The sequence below is a fragment of the Xyrauchen texanus genome, chromosome 44 (assembly GCF_025860055.1).
Source record: "Xyrauchen texanus isolate HMW12.3.18 chromosome 44, RBS_HiC_50CHRs, whole genome shotgun sequence".
Taxonomy (NCBI): domain Eukaryota; kingdom Metazoa; phylum Chordata; class Actinopteri; order Cypriniformes; family Catostomidae; genus Xyrauchen; species Xyrauchen texanus.
The window spans coordinates 17,209,478-17,231,919 of NC_068319.1; the positions used below are offsets into that span (position 1 = coordinate 17,209,478).

Here is a 22,442-nt window from a genome sequence, read left to right on the forward strand (position 1 = left end):
ATTGCGGGCTCTAGGTACGATCACGATTTCAAGCTCGATTACACTTCCTAGCTATTGACACATGCTGAGAGCTAGATGGCGTTGTTGGAAGTGTCAAGTTTTACAGTGAAAAATAAGTTATATTTTGGTCAATTTTCACCCAAAACCAATTGAATCTCTTCAGAAAACATTGATTAAACCACTGGAGTCTTAAAAATTACTTTTATGCTGAATTTATCTTCTTTTGGAGCTTTTAAAGTTCTGGTCACCATTCACTTGTATTGTATGGACCTACAGAGCTAAGATATTCTTCTAAAAATCTACAATCTTGCTCCGCAGAGCAAAGTCATACACATCTGGGATGGCATGAGCGTGAGTAAATGATGTTAGAATTTTTGGGTGAACCATCCCTTATAACTATACGTGAAAAAAAGCAAAAAAACAAAGGAATAATATTATTACATCCATATGCACTGACAAGTCTCATTGCACGTACAGTATTGTAGTTTTTTTGCACTTTGTTGTTTGAGGCCCAGTTGTATTTGTGCATTTTATATGTAAATTTCCCTCATGGGAGAAACATACAGTAGGGTCCAAAAGTCTGAGACTGCATTTTTCTACTTCTAGACAAATTCTTTCTTTCCACATAGCAATTTGAATGAAAGTTCAATTGAATAATTAACATGAATTTCAGAATTGTTTAATATTTGGACTACACAAGTTTGTGCTTGTTGATCATCATTCTCCCAGATTGAAGAACGTTCCAAAAGAGCATCTTGTGTGCTTCAACTGAAGCAAAGAAATCAGACCTTTTGTACAAAGCAGTTAATATTGTCAATATATTTAAAAACAGCTAATTCGATTAGTTACCTTAACATAGTTCAGAATCTTAAGTAATTCGTTTGCAGTATAATATTTCTCAGATTTAAATCTTTTAAAAATGTTAAACTCTCTTTGTTCATATGAATATTTTAAATTTGGTCTCAAACCTTTGGACCCCAAAGTATATATAAACCAAGACATTTTTCATGGATATCCATTCACTTTTATTTAAACAAATAAAACATATTTCAGGGTCCAGGGGAAGAAAAAATAAACTGAAAGATGTATATTCATTTTTGCAGCACATGGCTTTGTTTTTGCCAGCAAGCCAAATTGAACATGTTTATTGATGAGGTGGGCACATTCAAATCCTTTCAAAAAGCTTTCAAATTCTGGATCAATCAACTCATGGCTGCAAGTAAATATTTCTTCACCACTGTTTAAAATATAAGTAACCTGCTCAAAAACAAAACAAATAGTTGTAATGTGTTTTTTTTAAGCAAGTGTGCAGGTAATGATGTTGCAAAATGTCCATCATTTTAATAGGTCAATAGGTCACACTTTAAAAGATCCAATAAGAGATCTTGTCTGTTTAAAAAAATGAAGTATAAAGTAGAGATGTCTCCACAAAAAACAGATTACAGAATTTTTAACACAAGGGAGTGCACTTCAAATCCAGACAAACACAAATGCTGGCAAACCAGCAAAAGGCCATAAGGGGCCGTTTCACTGTATTTCAGCTCTAAAGTCCCAGATCATCTTTTTGTCTAATCTGTATCCATCCCTGATGGAGAAACGTCAATAGATTCCACTGAATATCTGATCAGCTCCAGCTCCAAAACAAAAAAATGCTTAAGCCTCACAAAATTGTACACTATTCACAATATTTACACCTTAAGATTCGTCAGGAAAATGGTCAGTGGTCAGGCATTACGTCTTGTCGTTCACTTGTTTTCGAGTAGAGTCTTTATATCTTTAATGCCATGTTCAGACGCAACAGTAATCACATGGTCTAAAGCGTTGAGCCGACCAAGAAGCCTTATCACCTCCTTTATATGTTCCCTGTTGAGAGACAGAATCATATAAAAAAAAATAGTAAAGGACACATACTTTCATTTTACAAAGCAAAAGTAGCAACCAAGGTGTGTGCCATTTACAGAGATGCTGTGATTTCTAACACTGAAACACTTGACAGAGACTGTTTTACCTAGCATTCCTCTTCTCTACGTCAGATCCTGCCACACAGCTACGGTAAATACTGCTGGCCACGTGTTTCATATATCTGCAGAAGTTCTCCAACTGAGCAATAGTCTGCTGTCCTTTCATACTGCTGAACCACTGGACAGGAAAACACTCCACCAACTGAGGGCAGCAGTGAGAATGAGCAGTTAAGCGCTTTGAGCAAATGAACATTTCACATTTGTAATGGAGACAAAGTTGCATGCTTATTATTAATGGTTTTGGATATAAAGCACACTGTAAAAATCCAACTTTAATTTTGTCAGATACACTCAATTTAAAAGTTGATTGAACTTGTGAATAAAAAGTTGAGATTACTTGAAACAATCAATAGGATCAACTATAATGTCATCTCAGTCAGAGCAAATTTACAAGTTAAACAAGGAGCACATACAATGTCAAGTTTGGTGGTGAAGACATAACTTACAGGATTTTGAGCATGCTCAGTTTAATCACTAAAGCTCAGTCCTGAGGAGGCCATTAAATAATTGTTACCAAGACCACTTTTCAAGTTGGACCATCAACTTGATACCTTGGCGGGGCTGACACATGATCTTTTGTAGAAATGTAGATTTGCTTAAAAGAATATATTTTTATATCAAGAATATTGAAAAGGATGGTCAGCTGAGCTAAAAATGAAAGTTTATTCAATTTGGATCTACTAATTTTTAGCCCATTTTTTCCCAATTTGGAATGCCCAATTTCCACTACTTAGTAGGTCCCTGTGGTGGCACTGTTACTCACCTCAATCCAGGTGGCGGAGGACAAGCCTCAGTTGCCTCGGCTTCTGAGACAGTCAATCCACACATCTTATCACATGGCTCATTGTGCATGACACCGCTGAGACTCACAGCATGTGGAGACTCGTGCTACTCTCCGCGATCCACACACAACGTACCACGCGCCCCATTGAGAGCGAGAACCACTAATCGCGACCTCGAGATGGTTACCCCATGTGACTCTACCCACCCTAGCAACCCGGTCAATTTTGTTGCTTAGGAGACCTGGCTCCAGTCACTACGCACACCCTGGATTCAAACTCACGACTCCAGGGCTGGTGGTCATCGTCAATACTCACTGAGCTACCCAGACCCAGATCTACTAATCATTAATATTTTTGAGTTTGCTGAACTTATTGTATTGAGTTCATGAAACTTGCAACTAATTTGCTTGAAGATGAGTAAACTAAAATATTTGCAGCTGGTTGCTTTTTTAATGTTTACTAAATTTTAGTTTTTTGCAGTGCATTATTTGTAAATAATCTAATGAAATAGTAGTCATTAGCTTTCCACTTTTGATGGTGATCATATATTTGAGCTAAAACATTGAGACTTAAATTTAGTCATGCAGCTGTCAGCAAACAATTTGATATGCTCTATTAAAAAGTGCAGAGGAGGGTTTTAGTCGTACCTTGCGACATTTCTCTACACTCTCTTCGCTGACATCTACGGACTGCATGGCTGAAAGTACGTAGCGGTTTAGTGTGCTGTCCACGGCCAGTTCCTTCAGCACAGATTGAGACAGTATCCCATCCCACTTTAAGATATTCCCCAGAAACTGAAAACAACAGGGAGAGAGATACTGTTCCCATTCATATTTTCACACAATAGCAATTTCTGCTGTGAATAAGCAACTTTCGCTGTGGAAATTGAATAAAACTGGACGCATTTTTAGTATGGATGCAAGAGTATTTGAAGTATTATTAGCCTTACCTTCACACAAGACCAAAACTGCCTCTGGGAGAAGAGGTAAGGACCAGAGTTCTTGTTCTCCATAACACTGATAGGGAAGATACAATAAAAGTCACACACTAGTTTACAAAACATTGTCATAATAAGACAATAGAAAAGGTTCAATTAGGGATGCTCCGATCAGGATTTTTACAGCCGATGCCAATACCATCACTGATCTTCTTGTCACCTAATTGGCCGATAACGTTCCCGATCATTTCACCTTTTATCAGGATCCCTGTCATAACTGGCTATATGCAAGCTTTCTGCTCACTGTCACTATTAATTTAACTTTCCTCTTCCCACTAATATCACTTGACCTAGTTTTAGCAGACCAAAAAAAAAAAAAAAAAAAGTTTAAAAGGCTTATTAACAAATGTTTTTTAATAAGACTTCAAAACAAGTATATGCTAATTGCAAAATGATCGATCGGTTTATGCGATCTGCCAAATTACGACCACAGATCGAGTCATTGGACGTGAATATCGGCTGATGCTGATTGGTGGCTGATCGATTGGAGCATCCCTACTTTAAATCACTGAAAGTTCTGCATGTACAAAATATGCTTTGCAAGGAAAGACAGCATGAGTGACTATTCAACCATTTCACACTCACTTTTTAGGAAAGATTGGCAGGAAAATGTCATCATCAAGGGTCCGTCGTATTCGCATGACTATAGTCCTCAGAAGCTCCTAAAAACAGACAGAATCTACTTTATTCCTAAGTAATGCACTCAGTGATTTTTGGTTTATTTTGCACTGGCCAATATGGCAGTTGTCTTCGATGTAAACTGACGCCAGTGGGGTGGATTCACCATCAAGCAAAAGCAACCTTTTTTGGTTAGGTATTTTGTTATGACACTGTACATATGCACTACTTGCAGTCAGCCATGAAAGTGAGCAATATTTGGTGTATAGTTTTTGCAAAGGTCTGCAAATCGACCCGTGCCCAGGTGGGTTTGGGTCAGTTTCTCAAGTAGAACTTTGTGTCGGGTTTGTAATAAATAAAAAAATTATCAGGCCTACTGAACTTGTTTCGCACACATGCACTCTAACTCACAGACATACAAAAATGGGTGAGCCAGGGGCAGTTCATACCAAACATGTTTTTGTGTGCATATGCTCTTTTTTTCCATTGTTTTCTTACGTAAACACATGCTGTAAAAACATCTTTGCACTGTCAAGCTAAAAAGAACATGCATTTTCAAAAACGCATATCGAGACACCTGCATTCTTTTAAATTTGTTGTGCTGCATCCAAATTGTTTTTTATGACAGGAGTCACAAAACTTCAATGTTCTAAACAAGTTTAGGTTGCAAAGAGGTGACTATTACATTGTTTAACATTATAACAGGTAGCTCTTTCACAAAGCAAAGTTTAAAAGATTGATAAAAGTTAAGGCAATGTTTTTTCCCCCTTCAGCTCTAGTGTACTGAGCGGCTGCTGTGCCTTGTTAAAACAGTGTTCTCACTATTAAAATAGTGTTACGAATGTTGACTACAATGCTTACATTAAATACGTATTGCAACAGTACTTGCTAGGAAAATAAATTGAGAGTAAACGACTTCTGGTTTGGGCTTAAAATCTGACTGTACCATTCGGGCAGGGCAGGGTTGGGCCACACTGTCTTGGGTGTGGGTCAGGTTTAATTTTAAGGCCCATGCAGACCTTTAAGTTTTTGGTGTATAAAATACACTGCAAAAAATGGCTGTAATTTTAAATGGTAAAATAATGTAAAAATGCTACAGTAATAAAAAATATGTAATTGGTTAACGTGTATTGATTTGTAGTCACTGGTAATTAGTGACCTTAATATATATGATAAAATTATAACAATACATGGTTTTGTCAACACATAATTTTAAGGTAAAATATAACATTTTAGTTTTTTAGATGTAAAAACATGTACTATTTACAGTAAGCTAATGTTAAAATTACTGTGAAAAACAAAACCAGGCATTCCCAGAAGCCCCTTTGTGACCACTCACATTTCATTGTACTTAATGGGAATAGTTGTTTCTTCTTATTTTTAATATAATTTATGTACATTGCAGTGTTTGTGTTATATTTTATGTAGTTTAGTCATAAGTCATCATGTGGCGTTTTGTAGTTACTACGATGATTAACAATACAATTTAAAGCGAAAAGCAGACTTTATAGTTCCAGAAGGTTAGAATATCAAGTTAATAAACATATAATAACATAAAATGGTAGAGAATGGTTAAAAATACAGGTATCAAACAATCTTATCCCGTAAAGCCTAAAATCCTAATGAGGACAAATTACTGAGTAAACCTTTAAACCTCAACATATAGAGATTACAGTTAAACTCCAACTCCAAGTTGTTTTCATTTGAACTCTTTTCATCTATGCATTTATAATTTGTTGTTTAGTAAAAATAACACATAAAAAAGGCTTTTGACGTCTGTTCACTGACTTGTGTGTTGCGGTTTTCCCCGTGTAGCACAGTGGGGTAGTCTTTGATCAGCCTCTGCATGAAAGACACCAGTCTAGACGTCTGACTGCTGGAGAGAGGATCCCATACCTGATCTGTCAAAACTGAGGAAGGGCGGAAATCACGTTTTAAAAGGTGTGATATGAGTTTGAGGTGCTTTTAGATCACAGTTTAAAAGTCTGAATGAATTCATCCATAACAATGATGGAAACTTATCTGACTGACGCTTATCTGACTGACCTGCCAATTTGGGAAGAATGACTCTTTCTACAATGGCAGGCAGTAGGTTATTATCTACGTCCTCCTCTCTCTTCAGGGTACTCTGCTCCTCACAGCCGTAGAACAACAAAGACTCAAACCACAGCATGTACTCAAAGTTTGGACACTCCACCTGTATAGATGAATACCAACGGTGATTTTAGCGCCAACGTTAAGGTAATTCAAGGCAGATGCGATTATGAAATCATTTGGAACTGCATAGAAAGTGTCCTCTGTACCTCCAGTGGAGACCATATAATGAGCTGCAGCCGAATAAGTGGGTTGAAGAGTTTGGGCATACACAGGCCAATGTAGGCGTCTCTGTAGCATGTAAAATACAGCTTCCTCCAAGTCTCAAAGTGAGACTTTATGTGGTCTAGAGAGTGGAAATCATCCACCACGTCCTCGAAAACCTTCTTCGACTCTTTTAAAATGCGATCTGAAAGTGGATTCAAAAGAGGCAATCTTAAATGAGAGAATAACAATGAAGCAACAGTCAAAGTGTACAGAGGTATCAGATCTTGTATGTGTTAGGATGTAGTGGTGTGCTAGAGTGGTCACCTCTCTCTAGGTTGTAGCTGGTGATGTCAGTGGATGTCTCCTCATCATCACTGGACAGCCCCTCTTTATGTTCAGCTCTCTTTCCATTCTGTTCTCGAGCTTGTCTGCGGCGAGTTCTGTTGGGGAAAAAAGAAAAACCAGACTGATGCTTAGTAAAACTGCAATATATATTAGAGAAATGTAAGAGCTTTGTTTAGTTTATTGACAGACTGATATGTTGGCCTGTACTTGTCCATTTTAGGGCTTATTGGCCAATAACTGTGATCACATGGTCAATTCCAAAGTCTACCAACAACCTTATAAATAGATGCACAAAATGAGTAAATAAGTCTACAAAAAAAAAATGATATACGCCATCGAGAGCCCATACTAGTTCCCTCAAATAAATTGTAAGATGTAAACATTACGAAAATATGGAAAGTGTACCGTCTGGCTTCTCTTTCAGCTATCCTCCTCTGCTTGGCCTGCTCTTGATAGGCTGTGCGATCTCGACCAAATGAGTCCAGGTTAGGAGTCATAACAGACTTACCTGAAAAGGAAAGGACTGATATTAACCCTCAGTAAAACTGAACTCGCCAGTCCTAATATAACCTGCATGCAGTACATTTATATGCACTTTATATGTTCGATTTCAGTCCAAAACAATAATTTGTATTTTTTAAATGCAAAGTAAATACTTAAGTCTGACTGAAATAATTCCAGTCTGATTTTTTGCAGTCATACTAACCGATCTTCAATGATCCAAAAAGCACAAAAAAGGGCAGCATATAAGTAATCCACTGGTTTTTATTTTATCTCCAATTTGGAATGCCCAATTCACAGTGCACTCTAAGTCCTTGTGGTGGCGTAGTGACTCGCCTCAATCCAGATGGCGGAGGACAAATCTTAGTTGCCTCCATGCCTGAGGCCGTCAATCCACGCATCTTATCACATGGCTTGCTGAGCTCATTACCGCAGAGACCTAGTGTGTGTGGAGGCCCACGCTATTCTACGCGGCATCCACGCACAACTCACCATGTGCCCCACCGAGAGCGAGAACCACACATTATAGCGACCACACAGAGGTTACCACATGACTCTACCCTACCTAGCAACCGGGCCAATTTGATTGCTTAAGAGACCTTGCTGGAGTCACTCAGCACGCCCTGGATTCAAACTAGTGATTCCAGGGGTGGAATTCAGCATCAGTACTCACTGAGCTACCCAGACCCCCAATTCAGTGGTTTAATATAAGGACTCCAGTGGTTTAATATATGTCTTCTGAAGCGATATGATAGGTGTGGGTGAAAAACAGATGAATATTTAAATCCTTTTTTTACTATAAATCTCCACTTTCTATTTTTGGTCTGTTCTCACCCAAAACTGATTGCATCGCTTCAGAAGACATACAACAGCCAGCAGCACATCACTTTGCTGCTCTCGCCTGGTTACTCACTGAAGCTTAGCAGGGTTGAGCCTGGTCAGTACCTGGATTGTAGACCTCCTGGGGAAAACTAGGGTTGCTGCTGGAAGATGTGTTTGAGAGGCCAGCAGAGGGTGCTCACCCTGCAGTCTGTGTGGGTCCTAATGCCCCAGTATATTGACTATACTGTAAAAAAGTATTTGGAATGAGACATTAAACCATGGTCCTGACTCTCTGTGGTCAATAAAAATAGTAAAAGAGTAGGGGTGGAACGCCGCTATCCTGGCCAAATCTGCCTATTGGCTTTTATCCTTCATGGCTTCCAAATAATCCCTTATATATGAACTGGCCACATCACTGTGCTCTCCTCTCCACAAATAGCTGGTGTGTGGTAAGCATTCTGGTGCACTTTGGCTGCCGTCACATCATCCAGGTGGATGCTGCACACTTGTGGTGGTTGATGAGATTCCCCCTATATTATGTTGAGTGCTTTGAGTGTCTAGAAAAGTGCTATATAAATGTAATGAATTAATATTTTATATTAAACCACTGGAGTCGTGTGGATATCTTTTATGCTTTCTTTTTGCTTTTTGGAGCTTCAAAGTTTTGGTCACCATTCACTTGCATTGTATGGACCTACAGAGCTGAGACATTCTTCTAAAAATTGTAATTTGTGTTCTTCAGGATAAATTAAGTGATACACATCTCGGATGTCATGAGTGATAAACTGATGAGAAAATTCAAATTTATATATATACAGTGAGGAAAATAAGTATTTGAACACCCTGCTATTTTGCAAGTTCTCCCACTTAGAAATCATGGAGGGGTCTGAAATTGTCATCGTAGGTGCATGTCCACTGTGAGAGACATAATCTAAAAAAAAAAATCCAGAAATCACAATGTATGATTTTTTAACTATTTATTTGTATGATACAGCTGCAAATAAGTATTTGAACACCTGTCTATCAGCTAGAATTCTGACCCTCAAAGACCTGTTAGTCTGCCTTTAAAATGTCCACCTCCACTCCATTTATTATCCTAAATTAGATGCACCTGTTTGAGGTCGTTAGCTGCATAAAGACACCTGTCCACCCCATACAACCAGTAAGAATCCAACTACTGACATGGCCAAGACCAAAGAGCTGTCCAAAGACACTAGAGACAAAATTGTACACCTCCACAAGGCTGGAAAGGGCTACGGGAAATTGCCAAGCAGCTTGCTGAAAAAAGGTCCACTGTTGGAGCAATCATTAGAAAATGGAAGAAGCTAAACATGACTGTCAATCTCCCTCGGACTGGGGCTCCATGCAAGATCTCACCTCGTGGGGTCTCAATGATCCTAAGAAAGGTGAGAAATCAGCCCAGAACTACACGGGAGGAGCTGGTCAATGACCTGAAAAGAGCTGGGACCACCGCTTCCAAGGTTACTGTTGGTAATACACTAAGACGTCATGGTTTGAAATCATGCATGGCACGGAAGGTTCCCCTGCTTAAACCAGCACATGTCAAGGCCCGTCTTAAGTTTGCCAATGACCATTTGGATGATCCAGAGGAGTCATGGGAGAAAGTCATGTGGTCAGATGAGACCAAAATAGAACTTTTTGGTCATAATTCCACTAACTGTGTTTAGAGGAAGAAGAATACCATCCCAAGAACACCATCCCTACTGTGAAGCATGGGGGTGGTAGCATCATGCTTTGGGGGTGTTTTTCTGCACATGGGACAGGGCTGACTGCACTGTATTAAGGAGAGGATGACCGGGGCCATGTATTGCGAGATTTTGGGGAACAACCTCCTTCCCTCAGTTAGAGCATTGAAGATGGGTCGAGGCTGGGTCTTCCAACATGACAATGACCCAAAGCACACAGCCAGGATAACCAAGGAGTGGCTCTGTAAGAAGCATATCAAGGTTCTGGCGTGGCCTAGCCAGTCTCCAGACCTAAACCCAATAGAGAATCTTTGGAGGGAGCTCAAACTCCGTGTTTCTCAGTGACAGCCCAGAAACCTGACTGATCTAAAGAAGATCTGTGTGGTGGAGTGGGCCAAAATCCCTCCTGCAGTGTGTGCAAACGTTTGACCTCTGTAATTGCAAACAAAGGCTACTGTACCAAATATTAACATTGCTTTTCTCAGGTGTTCAAATACTTATTTGCAGCTGTATCATACAAATAAATAGTTAAAAAAATCATACATTGTGATTTCTGGATTTTTGTTTTTATATTATGTCTCTCACAGTGGACATGCACCTACGATGACAATTTCAGACCCCTCCATGATTTCTAAGTGGGAGAACTTGCAAAATAGCAGGGTGTTCAAATACTTATTTTCCTCACTGTATGTATATATACACATTCTAAATGTCACACTAACATATAGTAGTACACACTTTTTTTTAACCTACTAAAAACACAATAGTCTAGGATTTTCTGTTTTGAAAAAAACTGGAGGGAAAACAAAATTCTCCTCCAAACCTACTTACCTGTTCAGTATCTTTGCAATGTTTTATTGTGAACACTGATCATTCAACAAGCATTCAGTGAGCTTGATCCATCCGAAAGCCACATACATTTTAATTTGTCTCCCTAATACAACAATTACAACAAATTCTTTGAATGTGCCTATTATTATGAGGTGTATTTAAACCTAATCCATAACCGTAAATGTTACAGTCGCTAACTAAACATCTTAAAACGTGAAAGAAAAACAACGAGGCCATTCAATTAAAAAATAAAAACCTTCAAGATGGACTGACTTGAAAGGCTGGAAAACTCCGACGATTCATCTTTAATATCATCCTGTCTTCTCTGGATGAGACGGGATGCCCGTTGCTGTAGTAACTGGTGCATGGCGGCCTCTAGCTCCAGAATAACAGGGACCTGAAAGATATGATGATTTTTGTGACAGCTGAACCAAAAACAGGCGGCCGGAGGCCGAGACGGGGTCAGGGCTCAGTGTGTTCAGCTATAGCTTGGGAGAAAGAGAGAGCTGCCAAACTAAAACAAATTTAGCTCTGATTGAACAGTTTGATTCAATTTATTAAGGTAAGAATGGGTCAGTTTGCAATTTAAACATTTTGTCAAAAATGAGTCATGACTGAAAACGGGTTTCGGGGTGTCAGACAGGTTTTGCGCAACTATGCTCAGGTTCAGAAAATGGAACGTTACTAATAATAAAAATAATGTAATTTAATTAAAATAAATAATATAATACATAACACTGTATAAATAGGCTGGACAACTTCAATAAGCCATTTTCCTCAGTTTCAGGCTGGCATAGTTACTGCATTTTGGATTTGTATGGCTGAGTAGCTAGCTAGCATTAGCTAAATGAAGCAGTGTTAGCTGATCATGTTAGCTAACTGTAACCAACGTTGGCTAGCAAGTTTTACAAGTTCATATTCGAAGTCAGTAAAAAGCAGCTTATTATTAAGCTCTCGGATGGTTTTAGTGTTCTTGGACACAAAAGTGGCCAGGCAGCCAATTTGCTAGGGCAAGTTACCGTCAGGCAAACATTAAGGTAATGCTAGCTGTAATGTTTCAACAACTGTTGACGGATGTGGTAAAAAAAATGAATAACTTGCTAATTAGGTACCAAGCGGCTAACAATTTGGAAGCATCACACAAAAAGAACGACCTATCAGGTTTTCCAGGCAGAATGCGTTCTTGAGTTAAAAAAAACTATGCTGGATGCAGCAAAACAAATGGAACAAAATGCAGGAGTATCAAGACACATTTATAAAGTTTAAGTTCTTTTAACTTGCCATGGCGTCTTTAACGGAACTTTGAAAATCAGTGAGATGCAATGCAACAGTCAAAAATGTCCAACTACAGCATGTTTACATTGTTTTTTTATTTGATAGAAAAACTATGCAGACTGACACAAAAAAATGTTTGGTGTGAACAGCCCCTAAAACTTCCACAGTTCTATATTAGCTGAAGAGCTCTTGATAATGGTATAGCTAAAAATTTAAGGCTTTATTTTTTAAATCTGAAAGTTCTCCATGCCCCATCAAAAACACCATGATTTGAGTACATAACACCCATTTTGTCTGAAAGAATTGAAGCCATTAAGAACTAAATGTATGAATGAAAAGCCAACACTGAGCATAGACCATTTCTTGCTGCTAAAGTTGCCATCTGCTGTAGAAAAAGTCTGTAACGTTATACCATCATTTGTGAGGTAGTGTACTGCTAAAAGTGCCAGATTGAATTAATAAAGTATATCATGAATGAGTTTATATAAGGAAAATGCTGTCATTTACAAAAATACATTTAAGGTCATTCTATTCCAGGACAATACATTTCTGAAAGTCTGATTAACACCACAATTCAAACACAGGCAAAGTCAAATTAACTTACAAGTCTAACACCAATCACAATGCAGAATGCATAGTCTAGAAAAAAACAACATAAAAACAAAACATACAGTAAGCATAAATCATAAGCTTATTCTTACCTTTTCATTGAAACACTCAAGCAAGTCTCCAACATACCCTCGCATTTCTTGCAAGAATCTATATTTGTCTTCAGCCTCCTGCGAGGAGCCTTCAAGGAGCTGGATGGTCTTATTGGAGGCCACCAGCTCCTCCTGGATCTGCTCATAGCGCAGGGCATTGGAACTGTGCCCCTGACGCATGAAGCTCAGCCTGGCACACAGGAGTCAAAGAAAGATTTACTGTTAGTAAATGATAGGGGTGTCAATGGGGTCGCACAGGTCCTGACAGTTAAATGCGACTGCAGGTGTTGGTTTTGTTAAAAAACCCATGAAATCTAAATGTGTAGTTTTGTATTTGTGGCTTTTAGTACATGTCTATTTGCTTTGAAGCCATCTATAAACTAGAGTAATCCAAAAAAAGTTGACCAATTGAACTGGTCTGATTTACAGTCTTTCTCGTCCAGGAAGATGGACCAAAAATACTGCTGCGACAGAAGAACACCAGCATTTTCTAAGACACTCAGCGTTTGAGAAAACTGGTAAGTACCTACAAGCCGTGTGATTGGTGCATTCTCACATGACACAATGCTCCAAAGTGATATATTTCTGATATTTTAGGGCATTCCAAAGAAAGTCAAACGCATCAGTAAATTTAGGGGGGTGGAACAAGAAATATTACTGCAATATAAACCAACAGTGGACAGATCAGGACAGGGAAATTGAGGGGTCAAAGTAACCACCGAAGAGAAGGGAGTTCAGACCGTACCTGTCTTTGAGACGTTTCTTTACCAGATCTGTGGTTATAGGGGTCAGATCACTAGAGAGAATGGGATAGGGGACTGAAGTCTCTGTTCTTAAAGGCTTGCTATTGTCTGCTCCAACATTGGTGTAGGTATACGGCATGGTGTAGGAAGCTCCATAGGTCTGTGCATCATAAGTGCCTTGATAATACATTGCCGTTTCATCTGCTTGGGAGGTTTGGACCTAAAGTGGCAACACAGCACATACCATTAAAGATCGGAACATATACACCGATCAGACACAACATTAAAAGCACCAGCCTAATATCGTGTAGGTCCCCTTGCAGGGCCGTAGCTTATAAGGTGAAAGTTGGTAACGATTCTAGGACCGTTACCAAAGGGCCCAGACCAATATACAGTCACAAATTATCAAATTATCTCAGTGTGGTATGATTGTTGATGCCAGTTGGGCTGGTTTGAGTATTTCTGTAACTGCTGATCTCCTGGGATCATGCACAACAATCTCTAGAATTTACTCAGAATGGTGCCACACAGTTCTGTGTACGGAAATGCCTAATTGATTTGAGAGGTCAACAGAGAATGTTCAGACTGGTTCGAAATGACAAAGTCTACGGTAACTCAGATAACCGCACTGTACAATTGTTGTAAGAAGAACAGAATCTCAGAACTCTATTCTGAGATGCAGGTTGGCATCATGTTTTGGCAGCATACACAATTTTGACTACACAATTTTAAGCAGGTGGTTTTAATGTTGTGGCTGATCGCTGTACATACATTCAGAGTTCCTGGAATATTTTGTTGGAATAAGAAAGGCACTGTCTGACATGAAACACATTAAGTCTAGAAGCATATATGTTTTTGTGGCATACTGCAGTCAAGAAGAGCACTAGATGGAGCACACTGCGACTGTCTCACCTGAGGAATGCTGATGCCCTTTCTGATCTGCTCCTGTTCCCAACGGCTCACTTCTTCATCCTGTCCATTATCCAGAGCTTCATCATCACTGCCCTCAATACCTGAGCCACAAAACAAACACTACGATCAGACCTTGGTTCAAGTAACATCTTTTCCTGTATACCCTAATGCTCAAAATAACAGTTTTGCATTGGAAAAATTTAATAATACAAATTAGTTCAAATAAATGAACCTTGAGGGGTATTTAGAACTTTTTTTAGGTCACAAAAGGACCCCTTTTAAGGAACCTACTTTGTTTGAATGTCTCGAGTTTAATGAATTTGTCTCTTTAAATTTACTGGAACTTAAATTTAACTGAAACTGGGCAGGGATTTCTATTTCCCAGCATGCTTTGCATGGCACTCGATGGGGAGATTCAAAATTTTAATTTAGTTTTACATATTGTGTCTTTAGAGCAAGATGAATGTAAAGGGGGAGAATTGTTAGTGTTTAATGTTTTGTTGTGTTATTTGGTTGAGTTTCTGTAATGTTAAAGTTTTTGGGGTTACCATTATGTTGAATAGTGGTTGAGGACAGCTACAATTTAAGATTGTTCTACAATATACTGCTTTACTCTGTGCAAACTGCATTTTAGTCAAATCATTCCTTTTCATGTATGTCCTCAACAACAATAGACAAGAAGATGAATGGTGAATTTATGAAAAAATGAAGGTACGTTTTTAATATGTGCTTTCAAACATCTGTATATTGATTTAGCTATGTTTTAATGACTGTAATCTATGTATATCTCCTCCTCACTCCATAAATGTGCTTGATATAGCCTATTACATACTGTGTACCATACCTGCCTGTTATCTCGTAGGTCCTAAAATGTATTATGGAAGATAGGGCTACAAAAAAATATTCCGCTACAGCGGATATCTAAAATAAAACATTTACACATTTTGGAATATTGTTGTTCACGTAAACATACTAAATAATTTATTAATGAATTCAGTCAGTCACTGACTATGCGTATTTTAAATAAATAAATAAAGTGCTTGGGCCATAATAATAATCCTTAGAAGAACAATAGGACCTCCGCACTTTCAGTGCTTGGGCCCTAATCATTTACTTTCTTCTGCAGAACACAAAACAAGATGTTAAGGCAGAATGTTAGCCTTAGTCATCAAGCACATTTACTGTATGGAAAAAGATGCAATGACGTGGCTAAGAACAACTTTCTGCCTTTAAGTACTTTGTTTAAGGGCATACTGTTGATGTGGGGTTCCCATAACTCCCCATGAATTTCCCCTTATAGGTTTTGAATCTTCAAAATTCAGATTACTCGCTCAGATCATTCATTACTAAGCCACCATGATTGCAAAGGGGTTACACACTGACCAATCTCTTCAGCTATTTTCTGCCTCTGACTCTTCATATTAACACCACTGAAGACAATTCTCTTCTCATCTTCATCGTCGTCACTGCCGCCTTGCTCATCCTCGCGTACAAGACGCTTGTTTGTGACCTTGTTTTCCACCAATGGACCGTCACCCCCGAGATCTCGAGCCATCTGTCTACGTTTACGAGCGGCATGAATGAAGGCCGCATCCGGGATCTCGCCTGTAGGAAGGTATGAGAGTTATTGTAGGTGTAAACAGACAAACTAATGAGATTCATGTGAATCAGATTACCTAGGGCCTAAACTGACCAAAGCCATTTTTGTTTGGCATATACAATTGTAGATTTGAGATCACATGCAATGTTTGACAACACTGAATGTTTAAACAACACCCATTAGGAGTTCCGGTCTTGAATGTTTAAAAACCAAATCAGCCTAATCATGCTGACTTTGGTACTGTGACTTGTTCTGCAGGTCTGACCTGGAGATGGTGATGGGGTTGTTTACCTGGCTTGAGAGTGCTGAGGGCAGACGTAGTCTGGCTGAACGCTGCACCCCCAGATCTTTGCTCACTCTCCTCCACCTGTTCCTCATTGCTGTCCACCTCCATTTCTTCTTCTCCCTTGTCACTTCTGCCATCTAAGGGCTCTTCTTTAATTGCCAGCTTCTGAACAGGTCCACCTGGAATAAACAATCCAATGAGCAATACTCAAAAAAAGATGGTGTGCAATAAGATTATTGGGGGCTTGTCAGGGAACTGAAACTAGGACCTCTCGTACCACTAAACCAAATGGTGTCATTACATTAACTAGTAATTCTTCAAATACTTGATTCTGATGATAGCTCTAAACGTTAATGCATAAAAAAAACAAGAAATTGTCTTTTCTACATACATTAAATTTGTTGCTGTAAATTACAACCCCAAAAAAAACTAAAGAAAGTTATTTTTTCATCTTCTTAAGATTGTAGCATTAAAATCATAAAAAAGTGATAAAAAAAAAGAAAAAAAGTTCTTCAAAATCATCATAAATAACATCTTAATTTTAGGATAGCCTCACAGCTGTTCTAAATTCTAAAAGGTAAGATGTTTAATGAATTTACTGGGTTTTTCATGTTGCGTTTGAAGTCGCAACGGGCTGTTACATAGAAACGTGATTCCAGACCAGAAAACATATTTGACTGTTTGGTGTTTAATGATATTTTTTATTGTCAGCGTTCAAACCATGTAAATGTAATCACCAAATTCAAACAATAAATGTTGTTTTGAAGCTTCTTAATGTGGTGGCCAATCATGCTTATTCAAACGGATGTGCTGCATAGTGTGCTGTCTCCACAATCTAGAGTTTATAGGAAAATAAGAGTTATAACATTAGAAAGTTGAGACTTTCTTTTTCTCACCCCATCCACATTGGAGTTGGCCACAGCGGAGACAGCCTCCACCATGCTTTCCCATTTGCCAGCATCTTAATTTCCGACATGACATTATTATCAAGCTTCCCAAGGAGAACGTTTTCCTTGCAGTAATTTCCTCAAGAATCTCTTGTCTACTATATAGACGTATACTATACATTATAGATATTCGTTTTATCTTCTGTTAATGTCTGATCTTCTGTAAAGCTGCTTTGAAACGATGTGTGTTGTGAAAGGAGCTCTACAAATAAAAATGACTTGACTACTAAAGTTTTTGTTTCTTCACTTATCCTCCATGTCAAATGAATAGTTTTATGATTTACCAGTGTTGAAGTATTGAATCTGTTGTAGGCTATTAGACAAGGCAAGGCCATGAACAGGTTGATCAGACAATGTCAAAAGCATTTTTATTCTTAAGAAAGAAATTAAGAAAATATTTGAGAACTTCTTAAGAATTTGTCAAAAATTGCACATAGGAACATTCTTATGATCTTCTTACAATTTCTGAAGAACATTTATGTGAATCTGGCCCCTGATTCTAGTCTAAATCAACAACATGATCCAGTGAAAAAAAGAAAAGAAGAAAAAAGATAGGTACCATCAAAGCATGTGCTTTGTCCCGGTATGGTATCACTTTTTCCTAAATCCTCCATATATTCTTTCTTCAACTGCTTGACGATCTTCTTGCTGTAGTTGGATTTCTTCACCCGGAACACTTCAGTCTCATCTAATGGTCAGAGATATTATGAGATACACATGTGTTATTTTGCGTATATTTGAAATCACATGATAAATCCATCTGTGCTTATTACTATTAGGCATTCACTAAGCAACACTTTCTAAACATATAAAAACCATACAAACTGTAATGTTTACATATTGGTCTTCAACCAATCACTGAATATATTCAAATATAAGCTGATCACTATGGAGGTCCATCCATCCAACTTCTATTGTCACTTGTCCTATGTAGGGTTGGCACGTAGTGCTGGAGCCCATCCCAGTTCTCTGGGGCCGAACTATTCAATTTTGTGGAGATTGCCGACAAAAGGCTGAAATCATAAGCAAATCAGAGTTTGCTCCCATGAGCAACGATCGCAATGTATGAATTATCAAAGACTTGATTTGAGAGAAGCGCCGATGTCAGCGAGATATCTAGAATTTTAAATATCTGGACCTGTCTACGATTTCAAATCGTGCAATTTGAAATCGGTTTTCACTGAATACAACAGCAATGTTGACATAAAGCCAATGAGAGCAAGAAACGGGGAACGGGAAGTTTCAGTGGGAGGAGTCCTGGTGTACCTGCAACAGAACATCAACAAGCATGTTTCCTCTGAACTGTATCACAACCGGGTGGAGAAAGAGAAGAGTTGGAGAGAAATTGCCAATTCTCTTGGAAAGTCAGGTAAGCAAATAGGTAGGCTAGATTTTTCAGTAGGAGGTACTTTTTCATATTCTAACCAATAAAATATATGATTAAAAACATACAAAAACAAATGCATGATAATATGTTATGCATATCCGAATATGATGTGTGTCTCGTATCACTTCTTGCGTGCACACTGTTGTGAAACGAAATTTGGACTCCAGAAACAGTCGTCGGGGATTCGTCAATAGTGAAATTTTTCGTAATGTGTTCACCCCTGACGTGTAATTTGAAAAAAACGAAGACATCTTGCCATGGATGTCTTCATTTTTTATCAAATTACACGTCAGGGGTGAACACATTACGAAACAGTTGTGTAATATGAACTGTACCATGATCCGGCATCTTTGAAAGTCATGTAGTGTGTAGGAGGCATAACCTGCGTGTTTTTTGGACTATGGTGGAAACAGGAGCAGCTGGAGGAAATCCATGTTAACACAGGGAGAACATGAAAACTCCACACAGAAAGGCCCTGGGTGAACTGGGGAACTTCTTGCTGTAAGGTGACAGTGCTACCCACTCAGCTAATATAAAATGCAAATAAGAAATGTTGCATTTGTAATCTTAAGGCTACTTAAAGGAAAAGTTCACCCAAACATAACATTTACTCCTCCTCATGCCATCCCAGATGGGTTTGACTTTCATCTGCTGAACACAAGTTAAGATTTTTAGAAGATTATTTCAGCTCTGTTGGACCATACAATGCAAGTGAATGGTGACCAAACATTTCAAGCTCCAAATGTCACATAAAGGCAACATAAAAGTAATCCATATGACTCCAGTGGTTAAATCTATATTTTCTGAAGTGATATGATAGGAGTGGTTGAGAAACAGATCAATATTTAAGTCATTTTTTTCCCTACAATCTCACCTGAAAGAGAAATTGGAGATTTATAGTAAAACAAAAAAAAGTACTGAAATATTCATGTTTCTCACCAAAAGTGATTACATCACTTCAGAAGACATGGATTAATTTGATGCTGCCTTTATGTGATTTTTGGAGCTTCAAATTTCTGGTCACCATTCACTTGCATTGCATGGCCATACAGAGCGAAGATATTCTTCTAAAAATCTTAATTTGTGTTCAGCAGATGAAAGTCAAACACATCGGAGATGTCATGGGGGTGAGTAAATGATGAGAGAATTGTAATTATTTTGGTGAATTATCACAGGCTTAATTTTCTATATGCAAAACAAAATTAATATGGGTTAAATTGTGACCAGATGGAACATTTTCTTGACAGGTTTTGACAAATTCAAACCAATGCATTTCAGTAATACTGACATTCTACTTGCCGCAATAGAATTATTGATTTTTGTGTGTGTATATATATATATATATAAACGAATTTATTTACATATGTCCGTCTGTTTATGTTACAATAGCAGACAATCAAATACCTTCATCATCATGGAAGCTCAACAGACTCGCTTTCGGTTCCTCGCGGTTCTCCTTCTTTTTCTTCTTCTCTTTGTTGGATTTGACCGCACCGGACTGAAATCCGTTCCCGTGATTGTTCAGAATGTTTGCTCCGCTGCCGGGGACAGTGGCGGTCTCGCTCGGGTTCGCCGAGACTTCGGCTCCGGGCCCGCTTGACTGCTGATCCTCCTTTTTCTCCTCATCGTCCGAGTCATTCCGCCGCCTTAAATTGCACCTTTTAGCTTTCTTAAACATGGTGATATAGTTTGCAGCGCATCTAGGAGAGTGTGTATTGGCTGATTTGGAGATTTTTGTAGGGCGATACAGATGATGACAAGACCACCATTCTGCCGTTGCAGGAAGCGTTTATGTTCGTCTGTGACTTTTGGGATTTGCTGCGCGGCAACTGGAGTGCGCTGCTGCCGCCTAGCGGAAAGGTGCAGCGCCCCGCCCCCTCTTGTGGAGTAATTCCGCCCATACTTGATTTATCCTGGTAACCAGTTATTTGTTGTGTACTTCCAGGGCAGAAATGAACAGGTGTCTTATGTATTTTTTGATTTTTCTCTTCTAGGCCAAGTTTTTACAAATAAGCCTTCTGAAATTTTCATGTCAAATGAAATGATCAATTTGTTGTTTGCATTTTTCTTCAGGCTTATACACCAAACATTACTCTAATGGTGAATAGAAAAAAGATGCACTGTCAACTTAATAAAACGTCATTATGTTTCAGATAATATTGTAATCATTTTGTTTGGCTTTAGTACAATGACAATTTACAACAATATATTTTTTTAAGTATGGTTCAGGGGGACGAAGTTGGTACCACATTCCAATTGTTAGCTAGCAAAAAAAAAAAAAAACAAGAAAAAAAAATTGTCACTTGTTGCCTCTTGAGGAGAAAAAAAAAAATCAGAAAGAACAAAAATATTTCAGAGAGAACAAAACAATAAATTCAGATTTATTACATTTTTTTTTAGAGAGAAACTAAAAGTTTTGCCTCAGAAATAAATTGTAGGACATAGGCTCATTAAGACACTACTGTAAGACACAAAGAAAAATCACCTGGGGGCCTTAGTGAATTTATTTTCAGGGCTTCTGTACAAAACAAATTACCATGCCAAAACAAATGCTGCAACAGATGTAACCCACTACTTCAAAATTAGAAAAGGAAAAATGTAAGTCAGACTTACAGTATATAGGAACTATCAAGTGTTTATTTCACAATTAATGTAGCGTAAGGTGAGTAAAAGCAATTAGAAAGTCATGATTCAAATAAGCGTATTAATAAGGAAGAATTATTTGGTTAAATAAAGGTTAATAAATATCAACATTCATTCTGCCTGTATCCCCGAACACACTTCTGGACCGCGGGCACCGACTGTATCGCATTTGCTTACCACTGAGCTATGGAATTCATTTCTCGGTATGATTTATAATTCTGTCCTGGATCTAAAATAAATCAACAACAAAACAGCAACATCAACAACAATAATAATAATTTATTATTATTAAAAGTTATTTTTAACCTCATAAAGATTTGTCAACGCCGCTCTCCACCTCCACAGGTGGCTGACTACTCCCTCCGGCCTACTACTTCAGCCAGGTCACCAGAATCCCACCTGACAATGAGCCTTTGCAAGTCGGGAGAACCCCGATGATTGGTCAACGCCCCCGCCTTCTTCCATAGGCTCGTAAATGACGTGCTTAGAGACATGGTAGATCATTTTGTGTTTGTTTATCTTGAGAATATTCTGATCTTCTCCCAGAATATCCAGGACCATTTGCAACATGTCAGGCAGGTGCTTCAGCAACTGCTAGAGTATTGTCTGTTCGTCAAGGTGGAGAAGTACTCTTTTCATGCACAGTCGGTTCCATTCCTGGGGTTCATCATTTCGTCTGTGGGAGTGCACATGGGCCCTGCTAAAGTCAAAGTCGTCTCCTATTGGCAAACCCCAGATTCTTGCAAAGCACTGCAAAGGTTTCTGGGGTTCGCTAATTTTTATCTGAGGTTTATTAGAAACTACAGCCAACTTGCTGCTCCTTTGACAGATCTCACCTCTACCCGCACTGACTTTTTAAGTTTTTCTCTAACCGTTTTCTACCGCACCTATTTTAATAACTCCCAACCAGTCAGTTCATGGTGGATGTGGATGTGTCTGAGGTTAGTGTTGGAGCGATCCTCTTGCAGTGCTCTCCCTCGGACAGAAGATGCATCCGAGCAGCGGCAGCTGAATGAAACTATGA

General features: G+C 38.6%; 1 protein-coding gene across 1 annotated transcript; it reads right to left on the reverse strand.

Moving 5' to 3' along the window:
- Positions 1–977: 977 nt before the first annotated feature.
- On the reverse strand, positions 978–20,565 carry LOC127637060 (PAX3- and PAX7-binding protein 1-like). Its single transcript, XM_052117916.1, has 18 exons — positions 20,180–20,565; positions 17,948–18,076; positions 16,447–16,620; positions 15,939–16,160; positions 14,556–14,656; positions 13,646–13,863; positions 12,901–13,090; positions 11,198–11,321; positions 7,470–7,572; positions 7,044–7,159; positions 6,722–6,921; positions 6,465–6,615; positions 6,207–6,328; positions 4,386–4,462; positions 3,753–3,819; positions 3,451–3,597; positions 2,009–2,163; positions 978–1,863 (listed from the first exon to the last, which is right to left on the reverse strand). The coding sequence occupies exons 1-18, from the start codon at positions 20,451–20,453 to the stop codon at positions 1,746–1,748; spliced, it is 2,688 nt and encodes an 895-aa protein (XP_051973876.1). The 5' UTR covers positions 20,454–20,565; the 3' UTR covers positions 978–1,745.
- Positions 20,566–22,442: the final 1,877 nt, after the last annotated feature.